The sequence below is a fragment of the Montipora capricornis genome, chromosome 14, assembly GCF_036669925.1.
Source record: "Montipora capricornis isolate CH-2021 chromosome 14, ASM3666992v2, whole genome shotgun sequence".
Taxonomy (NCBI): Eukaryota; Metazoa; Cnidaria; class Anthozoa; order Scleractinia; family Acroporidae; genus Montipora; species Montipora capricornis.
Genome location: NC_090896.1, coordinates 10,376,848 through 10,390,304, shown reverse-complemented (window position 1 = coordinate 10,390,304; position 13,457 = coordinate 10,376,848). Strand labels below are relative to the sequence as shown.

General features: G+C 38.2%; 1 protein-coding gene across 1 annotated transcript; it reads right to left on the bottom strand.

Annotated features, from left to right (window-relative positions):
* Positions 1-10,693: 10,693 nt before the first annotated feature.
* LOC138031358 (somatostatin receptor type 4-like) lies at positions 10,694-11,637 on the bottom strand. The gene has a single exon (XM_068879063.1). It carries the CDS (start codon positions 11,615-11,617, stop codon positions 10,694-10,696), a length of 924 nt encoding a protein of 307 aa, XP_068735164.1. The 5' UTR covers positions 11,618-11,637.
* Between the last annotated feature and the right edge of the window lie 1,820 nt (positions 11,638-13,457).

Here is a 13,457-nt window from a genome sequence, read left to right as displayed (position 1 = left end):
CATAAATCCAGACGACACCTCTTAAGATGACTAACGGCAAGAAGCATATCACTAGCACGGAAAGAATAGTAACTGTCAGTTTAAATGCTTTTTTCTCCCGTGCAAATCGTCGTCTTTGTTCTTGCGTAACTTGCATCGCTCCAATCTGTCGTTCATGTCGGCGAGTTTCAACGTATACTGTAACTTGCAAGAAGACAATAATCACCACATTTACTGCGATAAAGGAATTATTTATCACTAGAGACAACGATAAGAGAATGGGAGTAAGGAGATGAATAACTAAGGACAACAGCCACGCCAAAGAAGAAGCAATCATTAGACGGGAAGTGGTAACGAGACTTCGATACTTGAAAGGGTGTTTTATGGCAATGAAGCGTTCACTGCTTAAGAGGGTGATATGGTAGAGCGAAACGTTGAAGAGAAAGCTTATTGTAAGCTTGCTGATGACTTGCAGCGAACACAGCCAATATTGTTTATCAATGAAGCTTGTTATCATTACCAGGATTAAAAGTGGCTGAGCTAGCATCCCTACGACAAAATCAGTGGATGCCAATAAAACGAGGAGAATGTTAGACTTGTGTTCTCTCAGTCGCGATTTCAATTTCACAGTGATTATCACCATTGCGTTTAGGAGGACTGTGGCAGGAAATGACAGGATATTGAAAATTATGGCAGAGATGACACCAGCTTTGAAGACGGAATGAGAGTGTTGATCTCTCCAAGGGAACGCGAAGCACTCAAAATGAGTTAGTGCCTGGCTCTCAGAACTTGAGTTCATATTTCCACTTGTCTTGGCCGTTCTGTATTCCCTTCTGCTGTTTGCTGGAAACTAATTTCGTGTACTTAACAGACGTTTTTTGAAACGAAGTTTTCACCTGGCAGGGTTAATCTTAGGCGCGGCGTTGATTAAAGTTTTCATTTATTTGTTAATTTTGTACCGAAATTGCTATTGTTTAAACATACCTTTCACATGAATGAAATAAATAAAGGATATTACATGGCCGCGCGGGGATACGAATTTTATCTTCGAGTACTGAAACTATCTTTAAACTTTAATACAGATATTGCTGAAATGTCCAGATTTAAAAAAAAACTTGTTTTACTCATTTTCGAAATGACGAAAAAGTGGTAAACAACCGCTAAAACACGCGTGTTGTGTAACATGATATGAAATTTATGAAAAGCAAAATCATGGTAATGTAAAATTTGGCTCAAAAAATGTTATTGTATTAGACAAGAATTATATTGAAGCAGAAAAGTATCTTACAATGAAGAGGAAGCTTGCGTTTTATTGGCTAACCGTGTTCGTTACCATGACGACACCTATATTCTCACATGTGAAAGATAAAAATGATATGTTCACCGCGCGCGGTGAAGATATGATTTTTAGTAAAAGGAGAAATCCTGGTATTTCATCAGTATCTATGTAATAAATGTATTTATTATATGGGAAAACTGGTCCTAGATGAAAAGGAGAATCTTGATTGGTTCTTTGAGCGGTCCGAATTTTGCAATACGGACCGCTAAGATGAACCGGTAGCGACGCAGCGTATTTAGGTTGCCAAAATGTTCTCATTTTCTTTTTCTACTTTTTTCGGAAATAAAAAGAAAAATGCGAGAAATGTTTTTATACAGTCATGTCGCAGTTCCAGTAAGCATTGTATTGTCCAGAACCGTTAACAGAAGCAGGCGAAGAGGCAAGTACCGAAATCAAATCTGAAGAAGGTAAAGGAAACACTAACAAAGCCGGCGGCCGCGTATCAACAATACGTTAAAAGCCTTATTGAACTACATGTAGCTTGTTCGGTCGGTACTGGGAAAAAAATTTATTGGTATCGTTCCTTTTTTACAAGTTTATGGACCTAGCCTAAAAACTTGCAAAACAAAGGATCTCGACCAATATTTTTGTACTACGGACCTCATGTTAGTTCAGTATCGTCTATCTGTATTTTTTCTGTATGTATTTTTCGTCTATCTTTCTTTCATACTTTTCACTTGTCGACATACAATACTCATGCTCCGACTACATTAAGTGTTTTAATTAGCGCATTTATTTATTCTTAATTGATGTTGTTTTTCTAGTTTTCATTTCAGTAATTCTGCTAGATTATTTGGTTGTCCTCACTGGCCGGGGAGCGATTTAATTACTGTAGAATCTACGGTTAATCGCTTAGCGCAGAGTGACAGAGATCGGAAATGGAAAATCATATTAGTTTCTATTACAATACATGAACGAAGCTCTATAGACGCATGGACATGCGTCTCCAAGATAACGTGTGCAAGTGCTTACTTTCTTATACAGCGGCGGCCTATCTTTCTCGTATTTTTGTAATCCGTTTTTCAGGGTCTTAGACAATGGATATACACAGAAAATACAAGGAACAAAATCTATTAAAAAACCAACAAAAAGAAAAAATGATTAAATGGAAGAAAATAACCCATGAAGCGGTGATTTCCAGCTACTCCACGGTGCACATTGATCGATCAATCGCCTTATACATAAAAAGTTTACGTTAGTTACTTGTAATCTCGCAATGTGATTGGCCAATTTGCCGTTCTCTAGACAACGCTACTTGCGTCATGCTCGCGTCAACGTTTCACGTAATTGTGATAGGCAATCAGAAACTCTCATTTTGCTACATGATGAAACCAATCAGATTGCAAGAAAGTTGTAGACAGCGCTTGCTCTATCTTTTGTTGTCACGATCTTGGGCACGCTCTGAAATAAACATTTTCTTGGAAGTTAAATATCAAAAAGTAAGGTGAATTCTACTTTCAACACCATTAAGGAAGCCACAACGGCCGTTAGGGAAACTGCTGCCATTACTAAGAAATGGCTACGTCTCAAAATGTTCAAACATAGAGTCTATCAGATGTGTCCAAGTAATTAGAAGTACACGGTAGATTTCAAGAAACCGTTACGAAGTGTACCCAGTTACTCCTTTCGCCACCTTCAACATCACTCGTGTCTCGGAATACAGACAATTTACGTTACAATATGTCCCCCAAATACTGCTCGTCAAGTAAGGATAAACTGCTGCATTTAGCCTGACCTAAAACTGAATAATGCTATCCTTTACCCTTTGCCATATTGTTAAAAATAGGAAATTGAAACGGACACTATACGAGTTGGATATCAACATTAGGCTTGCATCTAATTGCTCGCATTTCTAGACATAAGTGACTTCTCTAAAGGTTCATTCCACGAGGTCGACGCGAAATTCCCTATATATTCTGACCGAGAACTGAAAATGACAGGAGAGCAAAATATTTCGTGCAGACCACTGACAACTTTTTTTCCCTTTTTTTTATACCTCGTATAATTTGTTGCCATGCATAGGTGAGGAAAACAATTTTATAGATGAGTAAATGCAAGCAACACAGCGTTTGGTAGAAAAAATTGTAATTGTCAATTTAATGTTTTTTTTTTATTTCGTACGACGTGTCCTTTGGTTTCTTGTGTAACTTAATTGCAGTGCTTTTTAAACGTCAAACAAATTAAAATTTGTTTGACGTTTAGTGCAACAATTTAGAATACAATTGACACTGAAGTTAGCGCGATAGAAGAATTATCTAGTACTGTTTAAAACAACAACATGTGAATTGGAAAATGCGTAGGGAAGATATGGACAGCAATCACAAAAAGGTGTTTTATAGCGATAATGCGTGCACCGCTTTTACGAGGACCACATGGTTTAGACAGCTTATGGCAGGCCCTGCTTACCACTCACCATGCCCAGTAGTTTTCACCAAATAACCTTAATATTATAGCCAGGTTAAATACTGCGGACCGGGCTATGAGCCCTACAAAACCGTTTCGTTTTCTCAGTGGCGACTTCGGTTTCAAGTTAGTCACATTGACAATCACCAATGCGTTCAAGACATCAGTGGCAGAAAATAGAAGATATTTAAGATTATGAAAAATATGAGAAAAGACGGAAAGAGATTTATAATTGTATATATTCCACTTAATCATTAAGCACATGCACTAATAAAAATTGTTTGAAAGTGGTTTGCTATGCTTAAATTGCCTCTTTGAAACATATTTTTCACCTGCCAGCATTAATCGTTTGGCCACGGTGTTAAAATTTTGCATTTATTATTGAGAATGAAAGAAACTCGAATCGAATATTTACTTACTATGTTAGCTTGGTTGAAAGTTACGGATGCAGAATCTTGGCTGTTTTCTTTAAAAATAAATTGACCTGCAGTTATAGGCTCCACAGCACAAATCTCCAATTTATTGCAGATTCATTAACAGCTGTGAAAAGTACTTAAGACTATTTAGTACTCATTTGGTGGTAATAGAGTTAAATTAATAGTTTGATAGTTTCCTCCACGTGCAAATAGCCGGAAATGAGAAAAACTTGACGGAATGACAAATATCCCATTTAAACATTGAGCACTCTGAGGATATTTTTATTTTCTTGTCTTGTTTGTTTGAAAGTGGTTTTCTACGCTAACGTTGTTTTTTTTTAAACGTGTTTCCACCTGCCAGCATTCATCTTTTATTGACTGCGTTGTTCAAATTTTGCATTTATTAATAAAGATCTTTTTCCTCAGCCATTAAGACTGAAAGAATACTCGAATTTTCTCTTACTTAAAACCTCAGATGAGATTTAGCATTTCGGGTGCAACTGAATCGCGGGTTTTCGTGGACGGAAAATTGAACTTTCGGTACTTACACTCAATCTCTACAACGCCATTTCCACTAAATTCATTGCAGATTCATGAAAGCCGGGGATTTTGAAGAATAGGTCATTGGAAGTCGCACTTGAGTGTAATGAATAGTTTGATAGTTTCTTCCACGTGTATTTCCTATTTCCGGACCCAAAGACAACTCAGCTTCACTATCGTTTGTTAGGAAGGCCCTGTTTACAAGCAGGTAGGGTAACCCTAGTGGTAGGGTTTCCCTAGCAAGAGGATTACCCCAGCACTCACACATTTCTTTGCTTTTTTCATCGACGTGTTTGCAAGGTAGCTGGGGTTACCCTGGCTTTAGAGTAACCCTATTGGAGTGCTAGGGTTACCCTAGCTCTAGGGTAACCGTAGCTGCCTTGTGAACGCTCTGCTAGGGACAACTTTTTAGCGGTTTCCATTGTCTTTGCGATACTGGCGGTTACCAAGCACGCAAAGTTGTTTCGGGTGCTAGGGTAACCCTACCTGTGAAAATTTGCTTGTAAACCCGGGCTATGTTTGACCCTCCTGTTAGGGTAACCCTAGCAGTAGGGTTGCCCTACCTGCTTGTAAACAGGGCCTAAGTCCTTGTCTTTTGATTAGGTATTCATTTTTGTAAATATTGATTTTACGTTTGTAAGCTTTTTAAGCCGCAAATAGCTTTTCAATCTTTTGCTAATTGCACATGATACTTTACATCTATTATATAATCGTTTTCCTTCAAGCCAACCGTCAATTTTTCTGCTCCCTCTTAATAATTTAATAATTACTGTAGTGAAGTTTGAAAGACGTGCGAATTGTACTGTGAAATACCGAAAAGTCTTACAACTCTGGCACTGCAGTTTGTTCATGGAAAGAATTTGAAGGATTAAAGTGCAAAATTTATTTTGTGAAAGCATGCTTAACAAGTGTATTTTAAATGTATAATATTGACATATCGGTGGCAAGGTCATTTTGCTGCAGATTCACCGTATTTGGAAGCTGTTTTCCAAAGTTATTTTTTAACACATTACATTAGAAAAGGCGTAATCCACAAGTTCAAGTCTAATTTTCACAATACTAGCCTAACACGAGCCGCAGGCGAGTGTTTCCACAGCTTTTTCGAGTTCTCCCAATCTTTCACGAGTGTTTCTGTAACTCGATAGAAACACGGAGTACATTTTTTCTATTTCTTTTATTAAACAACGCGACTAGAAAAAGGAAAACAACTTGTTAACTCTAATTATCAAAATGTAAATTCTCTTTGCCCCGCGCCATCACTACGTCAACAGCTCGTGCTAGCTCTCAGTGTCTCCATCGAGTTATAGAAACACGATTTTTAACCAGTCAGCGCGGGTATTTTCTTAGGACTGTTTTCTAAATGCGTTTGGTTCGGATCATGTTAAGATCGGCGTTTGACTCAAACTTGATTTTCAGCTGTTCAAAATAAGATCATTCGAAATTAATTGGGTCAAACCAGGATGGGCTCCTAGTCAAATGCAATACTTCACATGAAATTAATGAGCTGAGTTCGACTGAGTTGAGTTCCGCTTATGTAAAGTACGGCGTTTGACATGTGCCTTAGAAAGGAAAATGCCGGAAAAAGAGAAATACAACAACTTGATTGGACTTATCGCGGCATGGTATAAATGTGTAGTGTTCCGTACCAAACCTGGATATAACATACAACTGCGTGTTTTCACCTCTGGAAATTTAATTGCCTAAAGGTGATTTATCTCTTTTGTTAAGTGACCGAGATCCGACAAAGGAACATATTTTACAAGCAAAATCCGTTCTCTTTTGGTTCAACGTTCGTTTCGTTTCAAGTGCTGAAAGAACCAGTGAGACGTCTAATACGTCATCGCTCATTAGTCCACTGTCCAATGGCAGTATTGTTACAAAATCTTGCAAAAAAGAGTGGCTTTTCAGGGCCACAGAAGGCACTTATATTTTTATGAAAGAGGCATGCATCTGTAACAACTCTTCGACTTAAATATAGGCCCTTGGAGCGTGCATTTTGCTGCTACGATACAGCTTGAACACAAGCTACAATTATTTTCTGGATAGCTTTCGAAGAATTTATTTGTTTTCGGCAATAAACGTTTTTGTTTTTTACAATTTCAGTGTACTGGCCAAGATTTAAGTTGCGAAATGCAGCATCTATACACATCAGTCTTCATGATCTGTTGCAGTAATTTGGTTGGCTTCAGTTTGCTAGTTTTGTCCATCATCCTTTATGGCTAGCTAAAGTGACATTGCCTTTACACATTTATATAAAGTTTCCATCGTCTTACTGTTAAACGTTAAGTAGTTAGTAAAACTATGTAGCGACAGCATAGTCACATCGTTTAAAACATTTCTTTTTCTCTGAATTGGGCAGCTGCAAAACTTATTCCTGTTTCAAAATGTTCACAAGTCTACAACGCGTCAATTCCAAGAAGGCGGCGCGAAAATGCCCTATTCTAATCGCAAAAATGATGGGATTTATCAACGAGTTTATTAACGTAATTGTTCCAGACCACTGAAAAAGGATATACTTCGTTCCCTTAGATATTGCGTTGCCATAAATCCAGAAGACACCTCTTAAGATGAATAAGGGCAAGAAACATATCACTAGCACTGAAAGAATAGTAACTGTCAGTTTAAATGCTTTTTTCTCCCGTGCAAATCGTCGTCTTTCTTCTTGCGTAACTTGCAGTGCTTCAATCTGTCGTTCATGTCTGCGAGTTTCAACGTATACTGTAACTTGCAAGAAGACAATAATCACCACATTTACTGCGATAAGGGAATTATTTATCACTAGAGACAACAATAAGAGAATGGGAGTAAGGAGATGAATAACTAACGACAACAGCCACGCCAAAGAAGAAGCAATCACTAGACGGGAAGTGGTAACCAGACTTCGATACTTGAAAGGGTGTTTTATGGCAATGAAGCGTTCACTACTTAAGAGGGTGATATGGTTGAGCGAAACGTTGAAGAGAAAGCTTATGGTAAGCCTGCTGATGACTTGCAGCGAACACAGCCAATTTTGTTTATCAATGAAGCTTGTTATCAACACCAGGATTAAAAGTGGCTGAGCTAGCATCCCTACGACAAAATCAGTGGATGCCAATAAAGCGAGGAGAATGTTAGACTTGTGTTCTCTCAGTCGCGATTTCACTTTCACAGTGACTATCACCATTGCGTTTAGGAGAACTGTGGCAGGAAATGACAGGATATTGAAAATTATGGCAGAGATGACACCAGCTTTGAAGACGGAATGAGAGTGTTGATCTTTCCATGGGAACGCGAAGCACTCAAAATGAGTTAGTGCCTGGCTCTCAGAACTGGAGTTCATCTTTCTACTTGTCTTGTCCGTTCTGTCTTCTCTTCTGCTGTTTGCTGAAATTTGATTTCACTTAAAATTACGCTTTTTTTGTTCAAAAGTAGTTTTCACCGGCCAGGATTATTCTTAGTCACAACATTATTCATATTTCTCATGAAATGATAACTTATCAGTCCAATTAATGTTAGTTCGGCTCTGTTAACTTGATTTGTAATTGTTGCACTGAAATTGTCATTTTTGAAAAATACATTTCACCGCCGAATGAAGTAAATTTATGTGTCTTTCGGGTTTCTTTCATTAATCATAATACCTTTCACCTGTGAAGATGCAATATTCATTCTCCGACTACATTACTTAGCGCCATTTATTTATTCTTGCTCTTTAATGTTTTTTTTTTGTTTTTGTTTTTTTTTTTTGCCTACTTGATTATTTGATTGTAATCGCCGACCGGAGGGGACTTAATTACTAAATTACTATAGAATCTACGGTCAATTAGCGCAAAGTGACCGGAGATTGGATTTGGAAGATCGTGTTTAGGCAATAGGATTGGCGTTTATTACAACACGTGAACTCCATAGCCTCATGGACTTTTGGCTTTTTAGGTAACGTAGTTACCACAGCCTTTTTTTTTTGCGATTCTATTTTTTAATCCGTTTTTCTGAGTCTTAGACAATGAATATACACAGCAAAAACCAGGAACAAACCTCTGTTTCGCCCACCAACTAAAAGAAAAATGATTACAGGGAAGGAGATAACTCATGAAGCGGGGATTAGCGGCAACTCCACGGTCCAGTGACATCTATCGATCGTCAATCGCGTTATGCACAAAGTGTCGCTGCAAGCTGTTCCAAAGCTTACGCTTCTCTTGCGCTTTCCCAACTTTCCTCGCGTGTATACCTAACTCGATAGACGCCCTTTACCCCTGCGACAAATAAATTGTAGTTGCTGGAGTTCATCCGCTTGTGGATATCGATAGACCACTATGTTTTAGCAAATCATAAGCCAATGGTTGGAGTTCAAGTTCATGTTTATTTAATGGCAAACACGCTGGGGAAAAGAGGTAATTTATTGCAAAAATAAGAAAGAAAACCAGTGTTCCAGTGTTCGCCGGACATGCGCACTGACAAAGGAATAAGAATATTTGCCGTCAAAAGACTGAAACATTAACCAATCACATGAATTGTTTGCCAGTGAAAACAACGGCAAAGAACAGCACCGCATTTGCAGCAGGATTGTATTTTGTCATTAAATCCTCTTTGTTATGTCAAGAAATGCTGCCAAAGCCAACACCGACACAACTTAAAATAACTTCCTCAAGTCCTAAGCTCCTGGCAGTTACCGAAAGATATGGACGTTTTTCTTCTTCTTTTTTTTTTTTTTTTTTTGTAAATTCATTTTGCTATACTGCATCCATCACAAGAATACAAATTTAGAAGATAAAGAGGAAAGTTCGGGATGAAACCTAAACGAAACCACGGGGCTTATATGAAATTAAATCTGTTTCCTCGCGAAGAACAAGCGCAGAAAAATCGATTATTAATTAGTTCTTATTAACCGAGCGGTAGGTCTGTATGGGAGAATCTTGACCGAGGTCGCCAGTACAGACCGAACGCAGTGAGATGTTTATTATATGGCCAACAAGAACAATTTAATTCGTTTAATGTAACTGGTTTGTACTAACTGACATTTTGCTTGCGAACGGCGATGAGTGGCGATGAGCTGAACTTAATCCTGTCAAAGTTTGCTTTTCATCCTCTCTTTTGTTATCACGCTGTTTGGCACTTCCATAAATAAATATTGGTAGAAGAAAATACTCAATATTTTTGCATTTTAGTTTGCATCTTTTCACCGCAAAACATTACCGGTCTAGATGCCGGTCTAGATGGGAAAATCTAGACCGCGGTCAATATCGATTTTAGCCAATCAAATTCGTGAATTTTGTAGTTCCCAGTCCTCGTAAGACAAAGCCATATAATAAAGGAAAATAGTAAACATAAGGAAGATGAGAATTGCTAAAAGTGAACATAAATTGACCTAAAGCCGGTAATACACGGTTCAACATTTGTTGATCAACAAATGTTGAACAGTGTGTCATGCCATGTTGAATGTTGAAATATGCCATTCAACACGTTGAACGTTGTTGAACGATGTTGAACGAAAATAGAGACCAGGGCCCGGTTCCTCGAAACCCGATTAACTTAATCCAGGATTAGCGTAAACTTTTGTTTCACGTTTTCAACTTTTTGGTGAAAGTTTCTTTTGCTTCTTTTTGTTTTTCAAGATTGACGTCTTCTCATGTAAAGTTCTGCCGAAAATCTGCGTTGAACAGCATTTTGGAGTAGAGAAATAAACTGCTTGGTTAATTTTTAATCTTAGATTAGCGTTAATCGGCTTTCGAGGAACCGGGCCCAGCTCTATTTCGTCCAACACGTCTGTGCAGCATTGTTCAACACTTTGTTGAGCAACAAATGTTGCAAGATGTTGAACCGTGTGTCATTCGCTCAACTGAAATAAATGTATGTATTTTAATTTAAGCAAATAGAGTTCCTTAAAAACAGGATCAGTGTGAGCATCATAATTGGACCTGCTTAAAAAAAAATCTTTATCGCTTGGTTTTGTAGAATTACGTCTAGTCTTGCGGATAGTCTGGGAACGAAACTTTGACCTGGGCCATTTTTTCTATACTTTATTTAAAGAGGGTAGCCATTGTCATAGGCGACAGGTTATGGCCTCCCTGAACGCTCTTCGATAGTTTGTACTTTGAAAAGCATAAATAAAAGGATTTAAAATTGACGACAGAAGGACAAAGATAAGCGAGAACACGTTGACTTCATTAGGAACTAGTGTTCCGCGTATTTCCAATCCTCTAACAACTGAAAACGGTAGGAATGACAAAATGAAGACTGTGGTCACAACGACAGAGAGTTTTATAACCTTCTTTTTCTCGTTTGCTTCTATTTCAAGAGGAATGTTCATCGGGATAATTCTTAATCCGAAATACAGCGTACGTATGATGCGAACATAGCAGTAGAGGATAATCGACAAAGGAAGACCAATGCATATCACTGAGGCACAAGTCCAGAAGTAAGCTCGCCCAATTGCACTCCATGTCCTAATACATCGATGACTAGAGTTGTAATCGTCGAAATAAACCAAAGGAGACGCCAGAGCGAATGATAAAAACCATATGCCGGCGCAAAAATATCGTAAAGTCCGTTTTCCGAACTTGAATCCTGGACGCAGAGGCTTCACGATCCCGTTGTATCGCTCCAGCGCGATGACGGTGAGCGTCAGAATGGAACAAAAGGAAGCCGAGGGAAGATACGAATTCACTTTGCAAAGAATCTTGCCCACTGCCACAGCTGGCAAAGGAAAAGTCCTAGCAGTTGCCACTGAGTATCCCAGCACAGATGCCAACAGATCCGAACCGGCTAAGTTAGCGAGTAAGAAGTTTGTGTTGGTGCGAAGAACTCGTTTTCTCTGAACAACAACAATAACAAGTAGATTGCCAACAATGCCAATAGGTAATGCGACCGCCGTGATGCCAAAGAACATTACAAAAGAAAAAACTGGAATTTCTTGTAATCTTGTTGATGAATTCGTAGCAGTTTGGTTTCCAACGGAAATATTCATCTTCCTTGATTACACTGCCAGTGTAAGGAACCCAAGGCTTCCTTTACAGTTGTCATATTTTAGCTACTATCGAAATTCATAAGCTTCCTGGGTCCAATACTGGTTGCTAAGATCTGTGATTGCTAATATAAATCATTACTGACTTACAAAGTCAATGATATTCGAAACGTATAAAAAGAAATTTTCTGGTCATCTCAAAAGTGGTTAAAAATGATATTTCAAGTGTCCATTTAAGAGCCGCCTTTGTCCGCAGCTTTCTAATTGATTGACAACAACATCTGTAGTAAATCACGAATATTCACAAAATTGCCTTTTGATATGGTAAAAGTTACCCTAGGGACGTTTAATCATTCAATTTTGGTTTTGGCTTAGACTACGACTATTTATTGTTCTGACACGCAAAAAAAAATGAAGCAGGCTCTTTAGCGTTTATACTGAGTACTTATAGTTGTTTGTAGTGATATCCAATAAATTTTACCTTGTAACTACGTCGCCGTAAACAGTTATGAATAGTTTGTGCATTAAAATAGTTGTTTGAAGGAATCACTTTTTCCATTATTTTGAGATTAACCTCAAAAGCGTTCCTTTGATGTTTTTTTTTTTTTAGAGATAGCGTGACAGTTACGTAATGAAACTGACCAGTATGACCTCCAAAGCAATACCACCTGTCGCAAAAGTCACGGATACGTATTCGAAAGAAACCGATATTGGCAATGAGCGTTTTTAGCCATTTGAATAACCCCTTGGTGTGACCAGCATCTAGTTTCTCATTACAATATCATCGCTTTGTCAAACAAAGACGTCATGACCGTAAAAACGAACAATTACTTAAGTCAAAGTTTCCCAAATAGACCTTTTTGCAGATACGGCAGCCATTTTGATTTCTATTGTTTCAAATAGCTATTATGGGAAGCCCAGGGGGCAAATACATATTAATTTGCCCCCTGAGTCCCATAATGTCTTTCGAAACAATGGAAATCAAAATGGTCGCCGTATCTGCAAAAAGGTCTATTGTTCATAGATCCTCCTTAATAATGCCAGAGCAACTGTATGAGGAACAGTAAAGAGAAAATGCATTTTGATTTTTCAGGTGTCTTTTATTCTGTTAACTGTTTATTCCCATAGAAACCAACAAGGGATTACATGAATATATGAATTAGCCAATATCAAAAATGGCATAGTACTCTTTTCTTGTGCCTTTAAAATTTTGCATAAGCATTGTTTCCAGCTTCTCTTGGGACCATTGCATGTAAGTCCCAAGAGAAAATAAAAATGATGCTTATGCAAAATTCTACGGGGACAAACAAAGAGTATTATGATATTTTTGATAGTGGCTAATTCACTACTTGCACATATCCCGTAATACACCTCCTTTACTCTCCATAAATCTGCATAGGCATTGTTTTTGACTTCTCTTGGGACATTTTCATGAGAAATTGCAAACAATAGTTATGCAAACGTTGTTTTTTTTTTTGGGGGGGGGGGGGGCGGGTAATAGAGGTGCATTATGGGATTGTGCAAGTAGTAAATAAACAGTCTTTCCCCTACCCCCTACCCCATCGAAAGAAAGAACTTCACGATGTTCAATAACAATAATAATTATCCGTTATCATGGATCATTCGAGACCCAGACATAGCAGTTCTTGAGAAGGAGATTAGATACCGTAATATTAAAGATGTATCATGCATGCCCTTTTGACACCCGTGGTCAGATATCAGGATCTGAAATGGGAATCAAAGAGGATTTGGAGCTGCAGTGAAGTGATGGTGATTCCCATAGTATTTGGGGCTTTGGGTAAGATCTCCAAGAACTTCAACCATTGGCTAGTTAAGACCAGCC